At 39.1% G+C, this 25,932-nt stretch overlaps 1 protein-coding gene across 4 annotated transcripts in view; it reads left to right on the top strand.

The window, feature by feature from the left end:
* The window catches only part of LOC126259514 (uncharacterized), a 71,570-nt gene extending 46,213 nt beyond the window's left edge, over positions 1-25,357 (top strand). For 2 of the 4 annotated variants that reach the window (XM_049956369.1, XM_049956370.1), the window contains exons 2-7: positions 1,862-1,987; positions 2,160-2,263; positions 3,208-3,367; positions 3,447-3,661; positions 24,201-24,267; positions 24,354-25,357. In XM_049956369.1, coding sequence (XP_049812326.1) covers positions 2,260-2,263; positions 3,208-3,367; positions 3,447-3,661; positions 24,201-24,267; positions 24,354-24,738 — 831 coding nt within the window. In that variant the 5' untranslated portion in view covers positions 1,862-1,987; positions 2,160-2,259 and the 3' untranslated portion in view covers positions 24,739-25,357. The remainder of the gene's footprint in view (positions 1-1,861; positions 1,988-2,159; positions 2,264-3,207; positions 3,368-3,446; positions 3,662-24,200; positions 24,268-24,353) is intronic. The other 2 variants (XM_049956371.1, XM_049956372.1) reach the window with 2 other exon arrangements.
* The last annotated feature ends 575 nt before the right edge of the window (positions 25,358-25,932 follow it).

Below are 25,932 nucleotides of genomic sequence, written 5' to 3'. Positions count from 1 at the left end.
ATGGCATAATTGAGAATTTTCCAGTATTTGTTCTAAATTACTTTAGTTGATGACTGCAGATAGCTCTGATTTCACAGCTTGAATCAATAATTCTACTCTGAGCTCAATTACTAACCACCCATTCTCCTAATGTTTGGTGTAATTTACACTCTTTTGTTTTGATGGACAGTTGGCTCCAAAGCATTTTAGTATTGCATCTAGAATGTATCAAATTTTCAATTTATTTTGTTCGTGTATTAAACACTTCCACATTGTTTTTGCTTCAGTCTACCTCCAAATATTTTATCTACTGTGTCTTTTGTATGAGTTCAAGTGCAGTTACTGCCTTTTTCCGCTATGATGGATGATAATTTGTTGAAACAGTTAAGAGGAGTGGATGTATGTTAGATTGACTGTTTGTAATATTTTGTTGATCCATGGGCCTGATTTGCAATTTTTTTATATTGTGATGAAAAATATCTTGTAGATACACCGACCAGCCAGAACATTATGATCGTAGACTTACTATCGATATAAATCCGTCCAGGCAATAGCAGCATCACCTGGCAAGGAATGACTGCTAGTCACAAACTTGCACGGTGCATGTAGTATAAGTGAGCGTGCTGTCCGTGTGAAGAATGGGGAAGACACGGGATCTATATGAGTTTCACAGCAGGTTACGACGGCACGGAGGCTCGGCACGAGCATTTCAGAAACTGCACAATTTGTCCGGTGTTTGAGGAGTGCTGTGGTGAGTGTCTTCAACACGTGGCGATACCGAGGTGAAACCACGCCCAGCTACCCCTCATTACTGCTGTCTGACATTGTAGGCTGGGCAGACTGGTGAAATGGAACAGGTGGTGGAACTAACTTTAATGCTTTACAGAGTACAAGTGTTTCTGTACACACAGTGCACCAAACACTCCTAATGGTGGGCCACTACAGCCGACGACCCACGCGTGTGCCAGTTAATTCTGTGACATCGACAACTACAACTGACGTGGGCATACGACCACTGGCACTGGACATTGGGGCAGTGCCAGAGCCGTGCACGGTTTGACGAATCCCGATACCTTTTTTTTTCATCGATGGGAGCGCACGAATCTGTCACCTCCAGCTCCTTGACACCTGTACTGTGAGACAGAGACGACCTGGTGGTCACTCCATTATGTTCCGGGAAATGTTCACGTGGGCATCCACAGGTCCAGTGCAGCTCGTGCAAGGTGCCACGACAGCCAAGGAGTATTGTAAACTGGTTGAAGACCTTGTTCACCCCTTCATGACCGTCACGTTTCCCGAAGGCTGTGGCATTTTTCAAAAATATAATGTGCCTTATCACAAGGCCAGGAGTGTGACGGAGTGGTTGAAGGAACCCAGTGGCGGGTTCTAATTGATGTGCCGGCCCCCCAACTCGCTAGGTCTGAACCTGATCGAACACATCTGGAATACGATTGAACGTGGCGTCAGAGGTTATCGTCCCCGTACCTCGAATTTACAGGATTTTGGTGAGTTTTGTATGTAGATGAGGTGCCAGCGACCTACCGAGGCCTCACTGCTGCCGTGCCGTGACGTTTGGCCACTGTTATATCCCTGCCAGTGTTGGACATACCAGCTATTAGGTAGATGATCGTAATGTTTTGGCTGGTCAGTGTGTGAATATATGTGTAAAATAATAGCCAGGGAAAATCTGTAGATATACAACCATATTATTACAATTCATTGTAGCACTTGTAGCATAATTTAAATTAATCATCCCTAGTATTATCAGGTGACAGTGGTCAAATGAAAAATATGACAGTAAGTGTAGTTAATTTGCATTCCTTAGAATGTAAACCATTTAAATGTGGTGGCAGATGTATGCAAGTATCATTTATCTTAACAGGTTAATTTTTGTTGGTATCAGTGATGGTGTTTCCTGGAGCAGCATTGTACCTGTAGCTAGTGCAGATGTAAGAGGCAGCAGCAGTGTGACTTGTACAGAAAACAATTCTGGTCAATCTGATATTCGGTATGTAGAAATATTACATTGTTTCGAGTAAGAATATTTCTTGACCGTACTCATTTTGGCTATAGAATGACATTTTCTACATGGATAAAGGACTGATATCAGAATAACCGATGAACAAATTCTGCAGACCAAAATTTCTGTAACATTTTCAGACTCATTTCGAATGTTTCAGGTAAAATGTATACCTCGCCACGTAGAGACATCCGTGACATCAGAAAGTGGGGATATAATTTGTGTGTCACACTTGTGGGAGATTTTCAACTTTCTGAGTCATGTGTAAGTGTCTGCATGCAATAAGATAAGTTACTTCAGTTAATTTTATTTCCATAACATGCTTGTGCAAATGAGTCTAGTTCACTAGAAATTCATGATTTGTTGATGGTGAGTAATATCAGTTGCAGCAGCTGGGAAAATATTTAGACTCCATCTTCAAATGCACCAATTGCTGTTACTTCTATACTGATCATTATTTGTGTCATTGGGCAGGGGTTATCAGTTCTTAAAGTCCATGTCAGTCATCACAGAATTTATGTCTGTTGATTTCTGCCAGTAACATCTTGTCTGTTCTTAGCCATATGAATGTTCATTCTGTCAGATGGTGTGATTAGTATAACAGTCATAAATATCCATTAGTACAAAAATCAGACTTTTGAAATGTCCAATAGGATTGTCATACATGAATATCTGAGATAAAAAAAATAGCTGTAAACAAGCAATTTTAGCAGGTAAGTAGGAGAAAAAAAAACTGCATTCTATCAAAGATTAGAATTGCATTTTAGTACAGTATGTGATATGAAGTTATTTGAATGTTCATACTTAATGAAAATTTTGTGTAAAACCACTTCAATGTAAGTTGAAGGTCTTATAATACATTTGGTTTACTAATTCAAATTGTACAAATGTACAGGAAAAGGTAATGGTGGAGGGAAAGAGTGAAGGAAGAGGAATCTCAAATAAAGCTCTTATTTGTTTATTTACTTACTTATATTATTGATTTGTGTGTCCCATGGTTCGTCTTCACAGTGCATTAATATAATGTGGAACATTCAACATGTGTTCAAAATAACATAGGTGGTGATAATGCAGCAAATTTTACTTTTGTTATGAAGTTTACACTCTTTATCAGTTACGACTGGACTGTGTTATAACAGGAAACAGGCTCAATGTGGTCATTATAGTAGCTGCTTAATTTTTATCTAAACATTTTATTTCTAATTTAGGCATCAAGATGCAGACAGCAGAAAGAACAGCTAAAGATAAACGATTACAAAACTCCAATGTAAGACCAAAAGGAACTTATTGTGCTGCTTTATGGTGTAACAATAATTTTGGAAGTAATCCATCGCTGTCATTGTTCAGAATTCCCAGAGAAAAATCACGGTAATATTTTAAAATTTGTTTTGTGGTTTCCTTTTGTTTAGTGTAATGAACTGCCTGAAAAATATTTTTTACTTATCAGAGCTGCACAGTGGTTAGCAAATGCAGGCCGAGAAGATTTACTGGAAAGAGGTCCCAAGGCTTGGCATGTAAAGTATTTGTGCGAGCAGCATTTCACTGATCGAATGTTTATGAATGAAAAAAGGAAGAAGTTAGTGTGGAATGCTGTACCAACAATTTTTCCACAGCCACCAAATACATTAAAAAAGAATCTTGCCTCAACATCTGGAAAAAAAGGTAATATTATCGTGGACAAAAATCCATTAGCAAAATTTTCTTTTATTTCATTCACAGGTGTGTGTGTGTGTGTGTGTGTGTGTGTGTGTGTAATTTTTTCTACTTTCTTAATTGCTGTTATTGCTTATCCTGACATGAATTTCACGTCTTATTCGCTCTTTCACAACTGTTTATTATGTTCAGATGCAAGGTTATTCATAAGTACCTCCGGCCTTTAAGAACACAACTACAAGACTTACAGAAAGTACACATACATCAGTGGACAAAGTGCCTCTCCAAGTTTAATACTTATATTAAAGGTGATTCATATGGGCACCTTTTGTGACACTCAAATGCCAGTGTGATGGTTAAACTGTTGCCATATGTCCCAGCACGTCGCAGTTGATGTCAGTGACTGCATCCATTATCCTTCCGTGCAGCTCCTCCAAATTAAGTGGCAGTAGAGGCAAAGACACACAATCTTTGACATAACTCCATCAGGAGAAATCTCAAGGATTTAAGTCAGGTGACCACGGGAGCCACTGACGAGGAAGATGAGACTTGATGGGAAGCACACCCACTCAGATGCTGCGGCAGCTCAGCATTGAGGCAACCACAGGCGTCTGAGGGGGGAGAATGCGGTGGAGCACCGTATTACTGTGAAATTAAATGTCCACTGTCTTGCTGTAATTGCGGCATAAGCCACTGCTACAACATGTCCAGGTACATGAAACCGATCACTGTTTTCTGTGCGAAGAAAAATGGTGTGTAAACTTTTGAAGAGGACATAGCACAAAAGACAGTTGTATGTGAATTTCGAATGTGTTCCACAATCTTGAATGGATATTCTGCACCCCAAGCATCTTTATTGTGACATTGCCCCTTTGCAGACACATGAAACATGGCTTAGTCATTGAAAACAAACTTCTGTGAAAAAGCATGTTTCTCCAGTAGCTGCTGCAAGTCATTGCAAAAGTCAGACTTAATCTCATTGTCCTGAGTAGTTAGCAACCGTAACAACTGTTGCCAGTACTGTTTTACACATATTGCTTGTGTAAAATGTGCCAGACAGCTCACTGCAGTGTTCTGCTTGGGTACGTCATTGTTGTCTTCGGGCTCTTGACGAATGATTCCCTCAAGTGTTCTGCCGTCCGTGTTGATGGTCTCATCTGGTCTGTTTCTTCACACCACAAAAACAACCAGTCTCACAGAATGTGTTAGTACCCCTTGGATTGTTTTGTCTATTGGCGCTTTTACATGATATTTGGTACAAAACCATCACTGAACCATCACAACTGATTTATATGTAAGGGATTCAGTGACACAGAACCTGGGCATCACTCCATTACATGCTACGTGCCCGCTAGCGGTGGTGCTTTGCAACTATACTATATCATGTTTTATGAATTGAAACCTGGAGAGCTGCTCTATCCACTGATGTGTGTGATTCTTCTTTATGTCTTCTAGTTTTTGCACAGTCATCTAATAAAACCCCAGAGTTATTTACAAGTAACTATGTACATATCGCAGGTTTAATGTTGAACTTCATCTGTACATCTTCTTGTTTGTAGGTTGACCTTATTAGGCACTGTATCTCTTGCAAAGGCAGAATCCTTCATCTTAAGCTATTAATTTAATGATATTATGTGGGATAAGTGATTCTTAAATCTTACTGAAGCATCCTAGGGTAACTCTTTTCGTCTTTCCCTAACCCATTTTAGGAAGAGCATAGATGGTAAATGCCAGTGCAGTCAAAGTTGATTCACTTATTTATCCTTGTGCAAGAGTCAGTACTCAGTCTTCTGTGCATTGTTTATCATCAGTTTATACTCACTCATTCAAACAGTGTGTGTTGGAAGTAATTTACAGTTTTATAGAAACCCCCATGAACCATGGACCTTGCTGTTGGTGGGGAGGCTTGCGTGCCTCAGCGATACAGATGGCCGTACCGTAGATGCAACCACAACGGAGGGGTATCTGTTCAGAGGCCAGACAAACGTGTGGTTCCTGAAGAGGGGCAGCAGTCTTTTCAGTAGTTGCAGGGGCAACAGTCTGGATGATTGACTGGTCTGGCCTTGTAACACTAACCAAAACGGCCTTGCTGTGCTGGTACTGCGAGCGGCTGAAAGCAAGGGGAAACTACGGCCATAATTTTTCCCGAGGGCATGCAGCTTTACTGTATGGTTAAATGATGATGGCGTCTCCTTGGGCAAAATATTCCAGAGGTAAAATAGTCCCTCATTCGGATCTCTGGGCGGGGACTACTCAAGAGGACGTTATTATCAGGAGAAATAAAACTGGCATTCTACGGATTGGGGTGTGGAATGTCAGATCCCTTAATCGGGCACGTAGGTTAGAGAATTTAAAAAGGGAAATGGATAGGTTAAAGTTAGATATAGTGGGAATTAGTGAAGTTCAGTGGCAGGAGGAACAAGACTTTTGGTCAGGTGAATACAGGGTTATAAATACAAAATCAAATAGGGGCAATGCAGGAGTAGGTTTAATAATGCGGGTAAGCTACTACAAACACCATAGTGAACGCATTATTGTGGCCAAGATAGACACGAAGCCCATGCCTACTACGGTAGTTCAAGTGTATATGCCAACTGCCTCTGCAGATGATGAAGAAATTGATGAAATGTATGATGAGATAAAAGAAATTATTCAGGTAGTGAAGGAGTCGAAAATTTAATAGTTATGGGTGACTGGAATTTGAGAGTAGGAAAAGGGAGAGAACGAAACATAGTGGGTGAATATGTATTGGGGGAGAGAAATGAAAGAGGAAACTGTCTGGTAGAATTTTGCACAGAGCATAACTTAATCATAGCTAACACTTGGTTCAAGAATCATAAAAGAAGGTTGTATACATGGAAGAATCCTGGAGATGCTAGAAGGTATCACATAGATTATATAATGGTAAGACAGAGATTTAGGAACCAAGTTTTAAATTGTAAGACACTTCCAGGGGCAGATGTGGACTCTGACCACAATCTATTGGTTATGAACTGTAGATTAAAACTGAAGAAACTGCAAAAAGGTGGGAATTTAAGGAGATGGGACCTGGATAAACTGAAAGAACCAGAGGTTGTAGAGAGTTTCAGGGAGAGCATAAGGGAACAATTGACAGGAATAGGGGAAAGAAATACAGTAGAAGAAGAATGGGTAGCTTTGAGGAATGAAGTAGTGAAGGCAGCAGAGGATCAAATAGGTAAAAAGACGACAGCTAGTAGAAACCCTTGGGTAACAGAAGAAACATTGAATTTAATTGATGAAAGGAGAAAGTATAAAAATCCAGTAAATGAAGCAGGCAAAAAGGAATACAAACGTCTCAAAAATGAGATCAATAGGAAGCGCAAAATGGCTAAGCAGGGATGGATAGAGGACAAATGTAAGGATATAGACCCTTATCTCACTAGGGGTAAGATAGATACTGCCTACAGGAAAATTAAAGAGACCTTTGGGGAAAAGAGAACCACTTGTATGAATATCAAGAGCTCAGATGGAAACCCAGTTTGAAGTAAAGAAGGGAAAGCAGAAAGGTGGAAGGAGTATATAGAGGGTCTATACAAGGGCGATGGACTTGAGAACAATATTATGGAAATGGAAGAGGATGTAGATGAAGATGAAATGGGAGATACAATACTGCGTGAAGAGTTTGACAGAGTACTGAAAGACATAAGTCAAAATAAGGCCCCGGGAGTAGACAGCATTCCATTAGAGCTACTGACGGCCTTGGGAGAGCCAGTCCTGACAAAGCTCTACCATCTGGTGAGCAAGATGTATGAGACAGGCGAAATACCCTCAGACTTCAAGAAGAATATAATAATTCCAATCCCAAAGAAAGCAGGTGTTGACAGATGTGAAAATTACCGAACTATCAATTTAATAAGTTACAGCTGCAAAATACTAACGCGAATTCTTTACAGACAAATGGAAAAACTGGTAGAAGCCGACCTCAGGGAAGATCAGTTTGGATTCCGCAGAAATGTTTAAACACCTGAGGCAATACTGACCCTACAACTTATCTTAGAAAATAGATTAAGGAAAGGCAAACCTACGTTTCTAGCATTTGTAGACTTAGAGAAAGCTTTCGACAATGTTGACTGGAATACTCTCTTTAAAATTCTGAAGATGGCAGGGGTAAAATACAGGGAGCGAAAGGCTATTTACAATTCGTATGGAATCCAGATGGCAGTTATAAGAGTCGAGGGACATGAAAGGGAAGCAGTGGTTGGGAAGGGAGTGAGACAGGGTTGTAGCCTGTCCCCGATGTTATTCAATCTGTATATTGAGCAAGCAGTAAAGGAAACAAAAGAAAAATTCAGAGTAGGTATTAAAATCCACGGAGAAGAAATAAAAACGTTGAGGCTCGCCAATGACATTGTAATTCTGTCAGAGGCAACAAAGAACTTGGATGATGATGATGATGATGATGATGATTAGTGTTTTAGGGCGCACAACAGCGAGGTTATCAGCGCCCGTTCCCAAAAGTTCAATTCAGAGCCGAATTGTGAGAGAAATGTTATTGTTCAAATTGCAAGATTGGACACAGCACATCAAGACAGGGTGATAAAACTAAAAATAAAATAGCAGTACAAACGGGTAAAAAAGGAATTAACGGTGGCTGAGTGACCACTTACAAATAATGGGTGACCAAACCACCGGACAGCACATTAAGACTTCAATCCCAATATTTTGGGAAGAAGGCCAGACATCACACAAAAACGTAAAACTCTAGCGACACTCGCCTCATTATTAGTTAAAAGAGAGGGTAGGTCTGGTGGGAAACTGAAATCTTCCCTCAAACCCGCATATAAAACACACTCAGTTAAAATATGTCGTATCGACAGCTGCTTCCCACATGTCCGACACGTTGGTGGCTCCTCACGACGTAATAGAAAACCATGTGTCAAAGGACAATGTCCTATTCTAAGCCGGGTAAGGGCTACTTCCTCAGCGCGTCGATGGCGGAAGGAGGTGAGCCACGGTCGGACAGAATCCTTCACCGCTCGCAACTTATTATCCCTCACGTCCAGCCACTGAGCCTCCCACCAACGCATGACCTTCCGAGTCACGAAAGACGTAATGGCCTGCAGGGGGACGGAACAGCGAGCTGGAGGTGGGATGGAGCAAGCCTCCTTGGCAGCCGCATCTGCAAGTTCATTGCCGAGCAGTTGAACAGAATGGACAGTGTCTTGAAAGGAGGGTATAAGATGAACATCAACAAAAGCAAAATGAGGATAATGGAATGTAGTCGAATTAAGTCTGGTGATGCTGAGGGAATTAGATTTGGAAATGAGACACTTAAAGTAGTAAAGGAGTTTTGCTATTGGGGAGCAAAATAACTGATGATGGTCGAAGTAGAGAGGATATAAAATGTAGACTGGCAATGGCAAGGAAATCGTTTCTGAAGAAGAGAAATTTGTTAACATCGAGTATAGATTTAAGTGTCAGGAAGTCATTTCTAAAAGTCTTTGTATGGAGTGTAGCCATGTATGGAAGTGAAACATGGACAGTAAATAGTTTGGACAAGAAGAGAATAGAAGCTTTCGAAATGTGGTGTTACAGAAGAATGCTGAAGATTAGATGTGTAGATCACATAACTAATGAGGAGGTATTGAGTAGCATTGGGGCGAAGAGGAGTTTGTGGCACAACTTGACTAGAAGAAGGGATCAGTTGGTAGGACATGTTCTGAGGCGTCAAGGGATCACAAATTTAACATTGGAGGGCAGTGTGGAGGTTAAAAATCGTAGAGGAGACCAAGAGATGAATACACTAAGCAGATACAGAAGGATGTGGGTTGCAGTAGGTACTGGGAGATGAAGAAGCTTGCGCAGGATAGGGTAGCATGGAGAGCTGCATCAAACCAGTCTCAGGACTGAAGACCAAAAAATAGAGAGATTTAAGAAAATCAGCAGTTTTTTGCCATTATGGTGTAAAACCATCATCAAGTTTTTATTTAAAGTTATCCCGAGAAATTTTGCAGAATCAACTGTGGTCAGTTCTTTACCTGAATATTCTATTTGCGGTATGCATTCAGTAGTTTGTTTGGTCCTGAAGTGTATGATTTGGGCTTTTCAAAATTTAATTTCATAGCATTATTTTTTATCCATTGTTCAATTTCTTGTAGAGTTTGTTTCATGGTCCACACTAATTCTACAGTGTTTTTGCAGCAGACTACAGCAGTTGAGTCATCTGCGTAAACTATTGTATCTGTATTTACTTTGCTAGGCATGTCATTTATGTAGTATAAGAACAGAAGTGGTCCTAATATCGAGCCCTGGGGCACGCCTGCTTGTATTATCGAGCCCTGGGGCACGCCTGCTTGTATTTCTTTCCAGCTAGAGCAACTTTTCTCTCCCTTTTGACGTATCACCACCGTTTGGTGTCTGTTTTTGAGATAAGATGAAAATCATCTTATAGATTTTCCATGGAAGCCATTAGGTAGCCAATTTTTGGAGCAGTACCTCTTTTTTCTGCAAAAACTCTATGCTAACTTGTATCATGAGAGTGAATTTAGTAGTTGACATGAGTGAATTTAGTAGCTTGACATTGTCCCATTTAAGCCAATGTTCATTCAAACATATGACTTCTACTGAGTTTATTTGCCCTAAGAGTATTTCTAAGTCATATAGTTTGTTCATCATTTCTCCCGACACACCACCTATATTTAAGTGCATTATGAAGTTATTTTTACTGACTAAAGAACTTCCAGTATCTATTAAACTGTCGGCAAAGTTTACAACTATGTGAGTCTTTACTGCTAATTTATGGTCCCTCACTTTGTTAGTGAAAGAGAAGACAAGTTATGCTTGTTAATTGAGGTGACACTCATCTTGGAGGTTTCTTGTGAATTGTGGTTTCTTTGTCTCATAACATACATAATCTATATCATTTGATTCAGGTACAGGAGACACACCAAAATTTGTGGTAAAATTTCACCATAAACACCCAACAGCTGATATTAACAAACAGCATAATAATAATAATAATAATAATAATAATAATACAGTTTTGTTATGAATATAATAGAAAGAAACATTCCACGTGGGAAAAATATATATAAAAAACAAAGATGCTGTGACTTACCTAACGAGAAAGTGCGGGTAGATAGACACAATAAAAAACACACACAAATTTCAAGCTTTCGCAACCCAAGGTTGCTTCATCAGGAAAGAGGGAAGGAGGGGGAAAGACGAAAGGATGTGGGTTTTAAGGGAGAGGGTAAGGAGTCATTCAAATCCAGGGAGCGGAAAGACTTACCTTAGGGGGGGAGAAAAGGACAGGTGTAGACACACACACACACACACACACACACACACACACACACACAGACCAATATATGTGTGTGTGTGTGTGTGTGTGTGTGTGTGTGTGTGTGGATGTGTGCGGGTGCGCGCGCGTCCCCGCGCGCGCACGCCAGTGTATACCTGTCCTTTTCTCCGCTAAGGTAAGTCTTTCCGCTCCCGGGATTGGAATGAATCCTTCCCTCTCCCTTAAAACCCACATCCTTTCGTCTTTCCCCCTCCTTCCCCCTTTCCTGATGAAGCAACCTTGGGTTGCGAAAGCTTAAAATTTGTGTGTATGTTTGTGTGTTTTTTATTGTGTCTATCTACCAGCGCTTTCTCGTTTGGTAAGTCACAGCATCTTTGTTTTTTGTATATACAATTTTGTTATATATACTTACAATGAAATCTAACACTTAATTACCCCCTTGCTCAAATTATCATTTCATCCCCTATGAATTCTTCTACTGAATAGTAGCATTTCTCCCATGGAAGCTGCTGTGGCCTTATTTTTAAAATTTCTGGCTTCATATTAAATATGCTTTTGTTCATAGCTTGTTTTATATTGTTATGCCCATATACTGTGGAGTCCATGCATATAATTTCAACTGCTGTGTGGGTAGCCTAAGATTATTTTTATTTCTCGTCTTATATGTGTGGTTAAAATGATTCACCTCAAATAATTTTTGTCTGCTGTGTAGAAAGATTTTAATTTTATAAATGTATATGGAGGGAACAGTTATGATTTGTAGTTTCGAAATAATGGGCGACAAGACTCTTTTTCCTGTGCAATACACATGTATCTGACAATTTTATTTTGCAGTTTTAGTTTTCGAGATACATTGCTTGAAATTCCCCAGAAAAATATGCCATGTCTGATAACAGATTCAAAATAACTATGATAAGCAATTTTTTTGTGTACTCAAGTCAGTGGAACCTGTTAGTATTTGCATTGCAAATGCAAAACTGCATAGTTTATTTAATAGGAAGTCAGTATATGTATTCCAGCTTAAGTTCCTGTCCGCATTTAGTCCCAGGAATTTAACCATGTCAACTTCTTTCATAAGTTGATTGTTATGTGGCATTTTAAGTTCCACACATTTTTAATCTTTGGTTTTTAAATGTACCATATGGGTTTTTGCAATGTTCAGTATCAACCCATTTAACTGGAACCAGTTTTCTGAGGTGTCCAGCATGCTTATTATGGCACTCAGAAGTTTTTCTGCACAGTCATCTTCCATTGATCATTTGCACAATAAATTGTAATGATATGGAATGCATAATTTTACAGTCACATCATAAATTAATTTGTAAATGTGGCTGCATGCTGAACAGTTATTATTATTATTATTATTTATTGGCGAGTTTTCCCCAGAAATGGAAGGTGTCTAGCAAATAACTCGATCAATATCTTGTTCTTCCAGTAGGCTTTCATTCTTCCTGAAAAGGCTTGTCTACGCTCATTTGACCACTTTCATCCATACTGTTTTTGTTGCTCTGATATAACTTCCCATTTGTGTACTTTGTGTCAGACGGTGTCTCTTTCTAGAATGTCAACTCATCTTACATTTGCATTAGTTAGGTCCTTTCGAATTTCATCTAGACAAGGTGTCGAATTCTTAAGTGAGGTTACATAATCTATTATTCTGTTTGTCAATCGATTTTCTGGTAGTCCGCTAAGGTGACCAAAGAATTTCATTCACCTTTTGCTGATATCAATTTCGATGTTTGAAAACTTTTCTGTTGTTTTAATTGATTTTAGCCTATAACCGTCTTCAGTATGTCTTCCTCCTAGAATTTTCCTGATGTCTTTTTTGATGTCTTAAAGTTGTTTGCTGTTATGAGTTTGTGTTTCACTTGCGTAGAGGATTGCTGGTTCTATGACAGTATTGTATGTCGAATTTTTGCCGCTCTTGACCCTTCTCTCTCTCTCCCTCCCTCCCTCCCTCCCTCCCTCCCTCCCTCCCTCCCTCTCCCCCTCCCCCTCCCTCCCTCCCTATTTTTTTTAGGTTTGGCATTAACCCTAATTTTTTGGAGGGGATGTTGTTGCTGTAGGAATTTTACAATATCTGTCAGTTTGATGATTTCTCCAAGGGGTTTAAAGTATGGAACCCTGTTAATTTTACCATATTTTGTTTTCAAGCTTGCAATTTCTGTTCTTGAACAAAAGAATTCAGTTTTCTCAAATGAAATTTGTAAACCTACATTTTCTATACAATCTTTGAGTATTTCCAGCTGTTTGACTGCAGTCTGCTTATCCTCTGTTAGTATTGCCAGGTCGTCTGCAAATGCAAGGTATGGTATGTAGAGGTTATTTTTGGCAACACTCAGTCGGACTGGCATCCAAATCCCACATTTCTTGAGTTCTTTCTCCCATTCTCCCATAATTTTGTCTAGAACTATGTTGAACAGAATACGAAAGAGTCCCTCACCTTGTGTCACACCTGTTGAATGTCGAAGGGTTCTGAGATCTCCCCATAAATTTTATTTGCCAATTAGTGTCGGTTTTATGATTTCTCATGTTTTGGGATCTAATCTTCTCTCTTATAAAATTTGGAATCATGAGGGCCTGTCTATTGAATTCTGTTTTGAAATCTACAAATGTGCATGCTATAGGTTTTTGTCTGAGAGCTCGCATTTTGAGTATGGTTTTGATGTTGAAAAGTTGCTCCAGACATGTCCTGTTCAGTCAGATCCTGCTTGATATTCTGCTACTTTGGGTTCTAATTGCTGCTTTGTTCTATTCAAGAGACAACCTGATAAAATTTTGAAGGTGACTGGTGATAGAGATAATCCCCTATAGTTATTTACATCTGATTTATTACCTTTGTTATGTAGTGGATGAATCAGAGCAATCTTGCAGTTATCCGGGATTTTTTCAGTTTGCCAGATGTTTTGGATTATTTGAGTAATATCTTTGAGTGAATTTGGTCCTAAATTTTTCAAGAGTTCTGCTACTACTACAGTTCTATACTCCCCTGATGCTTTATTGCTTTTAAGTTTCTTGATGTGCACATAAACTACTTCTTGTGTTGGTGGTGATGACTTCTGTGGTGATATTTCTGACTGCACTTTCAGGAATCTCTCTTTGGGTTCTGGGCAATTTAAAAGCTGTGAAAAATATGTGGCTTGTACTTGGCAATTGTCTTTATTTGTGTGGGCCAATTTACCATCTTGTTTTTGAAAGCAAAGGTTTTGTGGTGAGTACCCTTTGATCTGGTTTGCAAAGCTCTTATAGATGTCATCTGTATTGTACTTTTTGAAGTTTTCTTCTTTTGACTGAAGTTGTTCACTGACATATTTTTGTTTAATTTGTCTTAAAATCTTAGAAAGTCTGTTTGAGCATTTCAAAAAATTTATTGTATGTTTCTTCTGATTTGTTCGAATAGTAACTTTGAAATGCCTTTCTTCTTTCTTTTAGTGCGTTCTAACATTCTTGATTCCACTGAGGGTGTTTTCATTTTTTGTGAATAGGGATCAGATCTTTTGCTGTTTTGATGATTTTAGTTTGAAATTTCTCCCAGTCTTGTGCATGTTGTTCTTCCCATTTTTGAGCGATTTTGGAGTGTTTGATTTTGTGTAGATCAAATTTTGGGATCAGCAGTTTTTCTTTTAAATGTCTTCTTGGGTGTGAATTTAATTTTTATTCTGGTTAAATAATGATCCGAATCAATATTTGCACCTCTGCATCCTTGGACATCGTGAATTCCTTTTTGGGTGTCATATGATATTGCAACATGATCAATCTGAAATTCTCCCAAATGCTGGATGGGTGATCGCCACTTCTTTTTTTTTATGTTTCCGAAGTGAGGTTGACAATTTTTAGATTGTTTTTCTTTGGCATAATTCAGTGAGTCATGTGCCATATCTATCGGTAAATTTGTGTGCTGAATAGTTTCCTACTGTTTTCTTGTGTCTGTGTTCTCAGCCAATTTGTGCATTGAAGTCACATCTTTTGCAATTTTGGCCATCTGTGTTTCAAGTTCTTCCCAGAATCTTTCTTTCCTCTCTCTCTCTCTCTCTCTCTCTCTCTCTCTCTCTCTCTCTCTCTTTCTTTTTTTGGCTCTTAGGGTCATTAGTCAATTGTTGATGGGTTTCACATCTGTTATTGAGTCTGAGTCCAGCATTTTTTTGCCTACAATAAAGGCCATTCCCAATAGTGCTGCTCTTTTGTCAATTTTCTTATTTGTTCCACTTTTGAAGATTCTGTAATTATTGTAGCCTATCATATCTGAATCTGTGTAGCGTGTTTCTTGCAAGGCGAGAATTTGAATTTTCTGCTTCATGAGTTCTGTTGTGAGATTGTTTAACTTACCTGCTTGAATAAGTGTCTGAATAATGAAAGTGCTCATATACGTGTGTGGTTTTTTTTGTGAAAGTTCACCAGAGCACTGTGACTTGCTCTCTTACTCCCCAGAATCAGAACACTTGGTTGCCACTTTGGAATGGGTGGATTGTCCACCTGGGGTAATTTTGTCATTACTTGTATGTGTCGTGATTGCTTGTCATTAATTGTCTAGCTTTGCTAGTTGTGTGGGACCAAGGATTGAGAGTTCCTGGAGGATGTTTACAGCTGCACCTCCTGATGAACAGATGACGACCATACTGCTGCTTGCTCCAAGTCAGATGCTGAATGGATTCTGGTTGTCATTTTAGTCCACAGGTGGCATTTTATTTCCCACCTCCCCAGCATATCTACCAAGCATTCCCCTATCCAACAAATGGGGATGCACCAGATGGAGGTTGACAAACCCCACACATTATTATTATTATTATTATTATTATTATTATTATTATTGAGTGTGTCAATATACAGTCGTATATGACTTCCTTAAACACTTTTCAAGAATGCAGAATGAGTGATATAAGTCTGTAAGTAACCCCATGAACCGTGGACCTTGCCGTTGGTGTGGAGGCATGCGTGCCTCAGAGATACAGATAGCCGTACCGTAGGTGCAACCACAACAGAGGGGTATCTGCTGTTGAGAGGCCAGACAAACGTGTGGTTCCTGAAGAGCGGCAGCAGCCTTTTCAGTAGTTGCAGTAGTTGACTGATCTGTCCTTGTAAAACTAACCAAAACGGCCTTGCTGTGCTGGTACTGCAAAAGGATGAAAGCAAGGGGAAACTATAGCCGTAATTTTTCCCGAGGGCATGCAGCTTTACTGTATAGTTATGTGATGATGGCGTCCTCTTGGGTAAAATATTCCGGAGGTAAAATAGCCCCCATTCGGATCTCCGGGCAGGGACTACTCAGGACGACGTCATTATCAGGAGCAAGAAAACTGGCATTCTACGGATTGGAGCATGGAATGTCATATCCGTTAATCGAGCAGGTAGGTTAGAGAATTTAAAAAGGGAAATGGATAGGTTAAAGTTAGATATAGTGGGAATTAGTGAAGTTCGGTGGCAGGAGGAACAAGACTTCTGGTCAGGTGAATACAGGATTATAAATACAAAATCAAATAGGGGTAATGCAGGAGTAGGTTTAATAATGAATAAAAAATAGGAGTGTGGGTAAGCTGCTACAAACAGCATAGTGAACACATTATTGTAGCCAAGATAGAAATGAAGCCCACGCCTAACACAGTAGTACAAGTTTATATGCCAACTAGCTCCACAGATGACGATGAGATTGATGAAATGTATGATGAGATAAAAGAAATTATTCAGATAGTGAAGGGAGATGAAAATTTTAATAGCCATGGGTAACTAGAATTAGATAGCAGGAAAAGGGAGAGAAGAAAACGTAGTAGGTGAATATGGAATGGGAGTAAGAAATGAAAGAGGAAGCCGCCTGGTAGAATTTTGCACAGAGCCTAACATAATCATAGCTAACTCTTGGTTCAAGAATTGGGAAAGAAGGTTGTATACGTGGAAGAGGTCTGGTGACACTCGAAGGTTTCAGATAGATTATATAATGGTAAGACAGAGATTAAGTAACCAGGTTTTAAATTGTAAGACATTTCAAGGGGCAGATGTGGACTCTCACCTCAATCTATTGGTTATGAGCTGTAGATTAAAACTGAAGAAACTACAAAAAGGTGGGAATTTAAGGAGATGGGACCTGGATAAACTGCCAGAACCAGAGGTTGTACAGAGTTTCAGGTAGAGCATTAGGGAACGATTGACAGGAATGTGGGAAAGAGATACAGTAGAAGAAGAATGGGTAGCTTTGAGGGATGAAATAGTGAAGGCAGCAGAGGATCAAGTAGGTAAAAAGACAAGGGCTAGTAGAAATCCTTGGGTAATAGAAGATATGTTGAATTTAATTGATAAAAGAAGAAAATATAAAAATGTAGTAAATGAAGCAGGCCAAACGGAATACAAACGTCTCAAAAATGAGTTCGGCAGGAAGTGCAAAATGGCTAAGCAGGGGTGGCTAGATGTAGAGGCATATCCCACTAGGGGTATGATAGATACTGCCTACAGGAAAATTAGAGGGACCTTTGGAGAAAAGAGAACCACTTGTGTGAATATCAAGAGCTCAGTTGGAAACCCAGTTCTAAGCAAAGAAAAGAAAGCAGAAAGGTGGAAGGAGTATATAGAGCGTCTATACAAGGGCGATGTACTTGAGGACAATATTATGGAAATGGAAGAGGATGTAGATGAAGATGAAATGGGAGATATGATACTGCGTGAAGAGTTTGACAGAGCACTGAAAGACGACCTAAGTCGGAACAAGGCCCCGGGAGTAGACAACATTCCATTAGAACTATTGACAGCCTTGGGAGAGCCAGCCCTGACAAAGCTCTACCATCTGGTGAGCAAGATGTATGAGACAGGCGAAATACCCTCAGACTTCAAGAAAAATATAATAATTCCAAACCCAAAGAAATCAGGTGTTGACATGTGAAAATTATCAAACTCTCAGTTTAATAAATCACGGCTGCAAAATACTAACGCGAATTCTTTACAGACGTATGGAAAAAGTGGTAGAAGCCGACCTCGGTCAAGATCAATTTGGATTCTGTAGAAATGTTGGAACACATGAGGCAATGCTGACCCTACGACTTATCTTAGAAGCTAGATTAAGGAAAGGCAAACCTATGTTTCTAGCATTTGCAGACTTGGAGAAAGCTTTTGATAATATTGACTGGAATACTCTCTTTCAAATTCTGAAGGTGGCAGGGGTAAAATACAGGGAGCGAAATGCTATTTACAGTTTGTACGGAAACCAGATGGCAGTTATAAGAGTGGAGGGGCATGAAAGGGAAGCAGTGGTTGGGAAGGGAGTGAGACAGGGTTGTAGCCTATCTCTGATGTTATTCAATCTGTATATTGAGCAAGCAGTAAAGGAAACAAAAGAAAAATTCGGAGTAGGTATTAAAATCCATGGATAAGAAATAAAAACGTTGAGGTTTGCCAGTGACATTGTAATTCTGTCAGAGACAACAAAGGACGTGGAAGAGCAGTTGAACGGAATGGACAGTGTCTTGGAAGGAGGATATAAGATGAAAATCAACAAAAGCAAAATGAGGATAATGGAATGTATTCGAATTAAGTCGGGTGATGCTGAGGGAATTAGTTTAGGAAATGAGATGCTTAAAGTAGTAGATGAGTTTTGCGATTTGGGGAGTAAAATAACTGATGATGGTCAGATGTAGACTGGCAATGGCAAGGAAAACGTTTCTGAAGAAGAGAAATTTGTTAACATCGAGTATAGATTTAAGTGTCAGGAAGTCGTTTCTGAAAGTATTTGTATAGAGTGTAGCCATGTATGGAAGTGAAACATGGACGATAAATGGTTTGGACAAGAAGCGAATAGAAGCTTTCGAAATGTGGTCCTACAGAAGAATGCTGAATATTACATGGGTAGATCACATAGCTACTGAGGAGGTATTGAATAGATTTGGGGAGAAGAGAAATTTGTGGCACAACTTGACTAGAAGAAAGGATCGGTTGGTAGGACATGTTCTGAGGCATCAAGGGATCACCAATTTAGTATTGGAGGGCAGCGTGGTGGGTAAAAATCACAGAGGGAGACCAAGAGATGAATACACAAAGCAGATTTGGAAGAATGTAAGTTGCAGTAGGTAGTGGGAGATGCAGAAGCTTGCACAGGATAGAATAGCATGGAGAGCTGCATCAAACCAGTCTCTGGACTGAAGATCACAACAACAACAACAGTCTGTAATTTTAGGGATGGTTTGCGTGTATCTAGTATTGCAGATGGAAAATGTGCCCATGGTCACTGATTGATTACAAGGAATATTAAGATCATATCAAGGCGACAGAACATTTTAATATTCTTCTATAAACACCATCATGGCCAGCAGAATTAGTATCTTTTAATTATATAATGAATTTTCTAATCTGAATATACATTATATTTCTTAAACTAATGTCTGTTAATGGTGCATGCATTGTCTTAACAGGCCCTACATTTAGTTGTTTATTGTGAGTGCAATATTTCCTTCCACTGTGAATAAGTAATATTGAATTTGGTGGCCATTTCTGCCAGAGCAATATTCTGGGGTTTGTTTCGTTTGGGTCACCATGTTTTTAATAGTGTTCTAGATTGTTTTTGCTCAAGGTTTTATTTATGTATTTGAGCCTAGGGCATGGACTTAAAGAAATTACAAAGTTTTATGATACACATGGTAATGGAGTTTGAACTCCTGACTACAGTTTGTCTGCTGAATTAGATAGATGTCTGTCTTCCTAACACAACATACTTTAATCTAAGGATTTATGCATCTCTTATACTTGATTCTGTTTTATTTTAGCCTTGTTTGTTCTTGAGGAAAACAAAGACTCAAAATGCTGTTGGAATATATTTAAGAAAAAGTTAAATTTTCTGCCCACATTGTTGCTCTATAAATTTCTTCATAGTATTCTTTCTGTAAACTCTATCTAAACATGGTATTCATTTCACTGTTTATGATTCTGCAATACTATATTCTTCTTCTGTGATCTATACCTAACTGGACAGCATATTTTAGTGTTAACATTTGTCAACCGTGGTCCAATAAACCATTGATTACTGGTCTGACTGCTACACCTCTACTAGTTGTTGGATCCGAAAACAAATTGTCAGTGAGAGTTGCACCATGTCCTTCAAGCCTTGTACAGAATTTTACTGTTACATAATCCAAAACTGGACATTATTGACTCTAGATGCCCTTGGACAGTACTACATGACAGAAAATTAACACTTAGTAAGTTGTTGTTTTTTTTCTTTCTGTCACTATATTTATTCTACAGTTCTTTGTAAGAAGAATAATTCTGAAAAAATTCTATGGGACACATTCGAAAGCAGTAGGATAAGAGGGACACTGTGTTGGTCACACTGGAAGCATTAGGCAGTCAGTCGTGCAAATAGCTTCTTACCAGAAGCATTCAGTTGTGCACAATGACTTATACAATGTGATCTAGTGAGGGGTGATGCATCAGTCACACTGATATGTGAAGGTCTCTCTCTGCCCTGAGCAATTTTTCAAGCTCTGCATTAGTGCATTCCTCAGAATGCTTCATCAAAGACTGACATAATCTTCCCACTAGCATGAACAACACTCTCACCATTGGCCTTGATATCATCCTCAATTGTATAATTGAGGCTACAGTCTAAACTGTTACCTGCACGTCCTCCTAATATTATGTTATCACTTCTTCCAAGATCCTTCTTCAAAGGTCCTAAACCACAGGTGACATTGCTGGGCCCTTCACTTGGTTTAATAATTTCAATTACTTAGTAATTACTTCCCAAAATTTTATGTACCAGTTATGGCACTCCCCTCCCCTCCCCTCCAGCAAAAAGACCTGGGTCGTCTTAAACTTTTTCTTCCCTTACTTACCTTGCACTTTATGCCCTGTACTATCAGACTGATTCTGAACTTCTTGTAATGAGTGAATGCTTTTATCCGTGATCTCCAAACCTTGAAGCTGCTGGAGAAAGCTAGACTGAAGCTATCAGACTTACAATATCTTGTGGATCTTATTAATGATTTGGAAGTCTTGAATGTAATCCAGTCTTCCTGTCTAGCTCCAACATCACTACTGGAAACTGCAGCTTGCAAAACTACAAACTCTTCTTATGCTACAGCCAAATCAGCTTGAAGCTTCAAGATAAGCTGCCATTTATCCAGTCTTGCCTGAGCAAGGCCTCTGTAATATGGTCAAAAAGTCAGTTTTATAGTTTTTAATTAAAAATATTTTGTACAATGATGCAGTACAGCACTCAGAAGAATTTTGACCGTCATGACACTGGCGACAAAAACCCTAAGTACAAATGCTACTTACTGGTGGAAGTAATATCTTTTACAGAAGGAGGAGACAAGTTACCTCAAAATCAGGAATTGGCTTGACAGCAAGGCTGTAATATGGAGTGTAAATCCAAGGTGCCATCTGTGAATTTAACTTTTCACTATTCAACTGAAAACCTTTTAGATATTTTACTTACTTTTAGATATTCTTAATAATCTTACATATACAGAACATAGGATTCATTCAGCTTGCTACATCATGCTGTTTTCATACACTATTTATTTCTTAATGAACTGCATTTCATCTTAATGTTTAGTGGAATGTAAAATAGTGTTCAATATTAATTTCTATATTCCAGTTATAATAGCTTTGCTACACTATGTGATCAAAAGTATTCAGATACCTGGCTGAAAATGACTTACAAGTTTGTGGAGCCCTCCATCAGTAATGCTGGAATTCAATGTGGTGCTGCCCCACCCATAGCCTTGATGACAGCTTCCACTCTTGCAGGCATACATTCAATCAGGTGCTGAAAGGTTTCTTGGGGAATGGCAGCCCCTGGAGTGCTGCACTGAGGAGAGGTATCAATGTCAGTCATTCCAAAACATCCCAATGGTGTTCTATAGGATTCAGGTCAGGACTCTGTGCATGCCATTTCATTACAAGGATTTTATTGTCACGTAACCACTCCGCCACAGGTTGTGCATTATGAACAGCTGCTCGACCATGTTGAAAGATGCAATCGCCATCCCCAAATTGCTCTTCAACAATGGGAAGTAAGAAGGTGCTTAAGACGTCAGTGTAGGCCTGTGCTGTGATAGTGCCACACAAAACAACAAGGGCTGCTAGCCCCCTCCACGAAAAACACAATCACACCATAACACCAACGCCTCCGAATTTTACTGTTGGCATTACACACGCTGGCAGATGACGTTCACTGATCATTCACCATACCCACACCCTGCCATTGAATCGCCACATTGTGTACCGTGATTTGTCACTCCACACAACATTTTTCCACTGTTCAGTTGTCCAATGTATATGCTCCTTACACCAAGTAAGGCATCATTTGGCATTTACCAGCGTGATGTGTGGCTTATGAGCAGCTGCTCGACCATGAAATCCAAGTTTTTTCACCACCCGCCTAACTGTCGTAGTACTTGCAGTGGATCCTGATGCAGTTTGGAATTCCTGTGTGATGGTCTGGATAGAAGTGTGCCCGTTACACATTATAACCATCTTCAACTGTTGGCGGTCTCTGTCAGTCAACAGACAAGGTTGGCCTGGACACTTTTGTGCTGTATGTGCCCCTTCCCATTTCCCCTACACTATCACATCAGAAACAGTGGACTTAAGGATGCTTAGGAGTGTGGATATCTCGCACACAGACGTATGATACAAGTGACACCCAATCAGATGACCACGTTCAAAGTCCGTGAGTTCCGCGGAGGTGCCCCATTCTGCTCTCTCATGATGTCTAATGACTACTGAGGTGGCTGATATGGAGTACGTGGCAGTAGGTGGCAGCACAATGCACCTAATATGAAAAACGTATGTTTTTGGGGGTGTCCGGATACTTTTGATTCCATAGTGTATGTCCAACACTGTATGTATCATAACTTGCAATATATTAAAAGAAATCTTTTGGAATACAAAATATCTTATGCCAGTCAGAGAAGTTCCATAAAAAGTGATAAAAAGTTGAGTAGTAGAATTCAATAATGATAATTTCTAGAAGATTATGTAACTGTTACTAATGTCCAAGCTGATCTAACATAACATATGAGATGTGTTCAAAAAATTCTGGAACTTTTTCCACATAACTTTTCTGCGCTTACCTTTGTGTACGGTCTTCTCTAAATACTCTCCTCCACAATTGATGTTACAGATTTGGCAGCAACACATTGCATTCCAAGATGTCGTGTAAGGATTTCGTGACGTGTTCGAACTGAAATTTTACAATCTTCTGCAATCTCTTTGACAGTCAGTCTTCGATTGGCACGCACAATTTCGTTGATGTTTCTGACACGAGGCTCATCGGAGGATGTCAAAGGGCATCCTGAACAAGGGTCATCTTTAACTTCTGTCTGGCCATTTTTAAAACCTGTGGACCATTTGTAACACTGACTATGGCTTAAGCACTCATCACGGTAGGCTTGCTGTATCATTTGATGTGTGTCTGTAAAAAACGTGCTACTCAATACAGCACTGAACAATAACTAACAGACATACACAATTAACTTCCAGTAGTTACACATTAAACACAGACATGTGCAGGGATGCCAACAGCATTTCGCTCCAACACACCAGTGGCTTGAAATTACTAATGTTCCAGAATTTTTTGAACAGACCCCTCACTTTAAAATTTGACATAATCAGTGACAGCATTGCAGTACTATTTTTTTGTATCCTTCTGTAAACTAATGGTACAAAGCCTGTTAAGCAAAAGCAGTCAACAGTTGTTCCAGTTGGTACACAGAATAAAAGTTACCTGAAGAGAAGTCATCGTCTTTGGTTGTTTCTCGGGAATCCACCCTGATCACCATTAAATCAAAATGAGAGAAACAAGAGTCTCCAATTACAAGTGTGATGCAGCACTTTACAGAAATTTAATTCAGGTTTTAGCTACGAGCTACAGCAATGCTCAGCAGCACAGCCATTGCCCATGCCACACACGTACGGAAGGTCCCATATTTGTCTCCCTGCAGGGGACATTACGGGTACTATTTTCATCCAGTTCTGAGAGCTGCTCTGCACATGCATAATTTCTTCTTCTGTGTCTTAATGAATTTGGATGCCAGTTGTGTTTCCCATCATTAACTCCTACAACCAAGTGAAGAGAAGATGTCAAACAGTTCTCACACAGTTGAACTGGAGGGCCAGGGCTGTGTAGCTGTGTGTGTGTGTGTGTGTGTGTGTGTGTGTGTGTGGAATCTACAGTATGAAACATGTGGAATTAAAAATTTTTGTTTAATCCATATAGTACCCGGTCTGTAAAAACTTCATGAAGTGGGATTTAAAGGTAATTCTGTGTTTCATGTACATTGTTTTTTTTTTATATCATTACAGATATGTTAAATCAGCCGTCACTGCAGGCTAAAATATTGCGCAAAATACTTCCGAAACCAGTCTCCCTGTAAGTAATGTTCATTGTGATAAATTGTTGAACTTATATATTGTAGTAAGAAAGAAACCACTATTGACAGAGACCTTTTTTTGTAGGAGTTCTGGAGAAGTATCTGTCAGGGAGACCTTCACTGGGTCAGCTACTTCTACTGACGAAGAAATGGCAACAGTCAGTGCCGTCACTGCAGTACCGGAGAATGCTAACAGCCAACTGCCGATTGAAACAACCAATAACATCTCACTTGTGGAGTCAGCTGAAACAAATGAAATAGATAGTTTTGCATCCCATTTGTCTGATGTTAAAGATTTTAGTTTTGAACCATATGGTTTTCATTTTGATTTTAACTGTGAGGAATCGGATGAAAAAGCCTTTCCATGTTCATCATGTGGAGAAATGTTTCTTTTTAAGAACAGTCTAATTGCTCATGAGGCAAAATATCATCCAGAATGTTACTCGGTTACGGAAAATGTGTCCAAGTAGTTAAGCAGAGAGAAAGAGTTCGTTGAAGATGAATATGATTGTAAATTTAAGCCAAAATCCGAGACCTCCTGTTGAAAACTTTGTTGGAACATTTCTTATTCTTACTCAAATGTTTCTCTAAGTCAGTATATTGCCTAGATATCAGACTGAAGTACACTTTGATTTATTAGGTGTGCTTCAACCATTTGTTAAATTTTTTCACCATAGGATTGTGTTTCAAAAGAAATGACACATCAACTGGTAGTTTCCTTATTTCATTAGGGCAATTTTCATACAAAATGTGGCATGGATTTTTTAAAATTATTGTTAGGAATGGGTTATTATTTTGATTGACTCAGTGGACAGACGCTCTTTGGAAAAGCCAGATAACTAATCACTTCGTAAAAAATTTCATCCAGTCATATCCTGTTCATCCAGCATTGATGAAATTTCAATTCTTCGGATTTGGTAGCATTTAATCAAGAACTTGTCATAAAAAGTGACTTGTAATACTGATAATACTCAATGTGTTACATATAAATCCATTTTATTGTTCATGTTAATTTTTTCCTTGCTTCTCCTTCTGTAATGTCTTCACATGTTATTAATGTGATAAGCTGTCCAAGTAAAATAAAATAAATTGTGTATAAGCTGGTATTGTCAAAAACCTTTTGTTACAGTGGATGTATGAACTTAAAATAATGCATGCTGATAGACACATTCACATTTTCATGTTATAATTTACGAAAATAGTTTTCAGTCCTTTGCAAATATTTTTTTATTAAAGAAAAAACAACGATAAAAACTTATTTCACAGCTATATGTAACTTAACAACTTAAAACCGTGCACTGGAATGACACCCGGACCTAGGTCCCTGCATTTCCTGAACAGTGCACCACCAACTACGCAATCTGAGCACAAATCGTGGACTTAAAGGAAGTTGTATTCCTGCTCAGGCTGTTCTTTTATTTTGAAATAAGCACTTTATTTCATTATTTAGCAATGAGCTAATGTTGCTCTCTTGGATATTATTAAGCTATATCACAGTGAAAACTGCTATGATTATAACACATTGTATTCCAGCACCAGGATGGGAAAAGAATAACATTTGATGGAGTTTGACACAACAATTATAGGTATGGGCGCAACTATTATAGATGAGAAATCCATATGTATAATGGAAAAGTGCAACCATTGTGCGAGACGTTGGAAGA

Source organism: Schistocerca nitens, chromosome 5 (genome assembly GCF_023898315.1).
Source record: "Schistocerca nitens isolate TAMUIC-IGC-003100 chromosome 5, iqSchNite1.1, whole genome shotgun sequence".
Classification (NCBI taxonomy): Eukaryota; Metazoa; Arthropoda; class Insecta; order Orthoptera; family Acrididae; genus Schistocerca; species Schistocerca nitens.
Note: the sequence above shows the minus strand (reverse complement) of the source record. Positions and strands in the feature narration are given on the sequence as shown.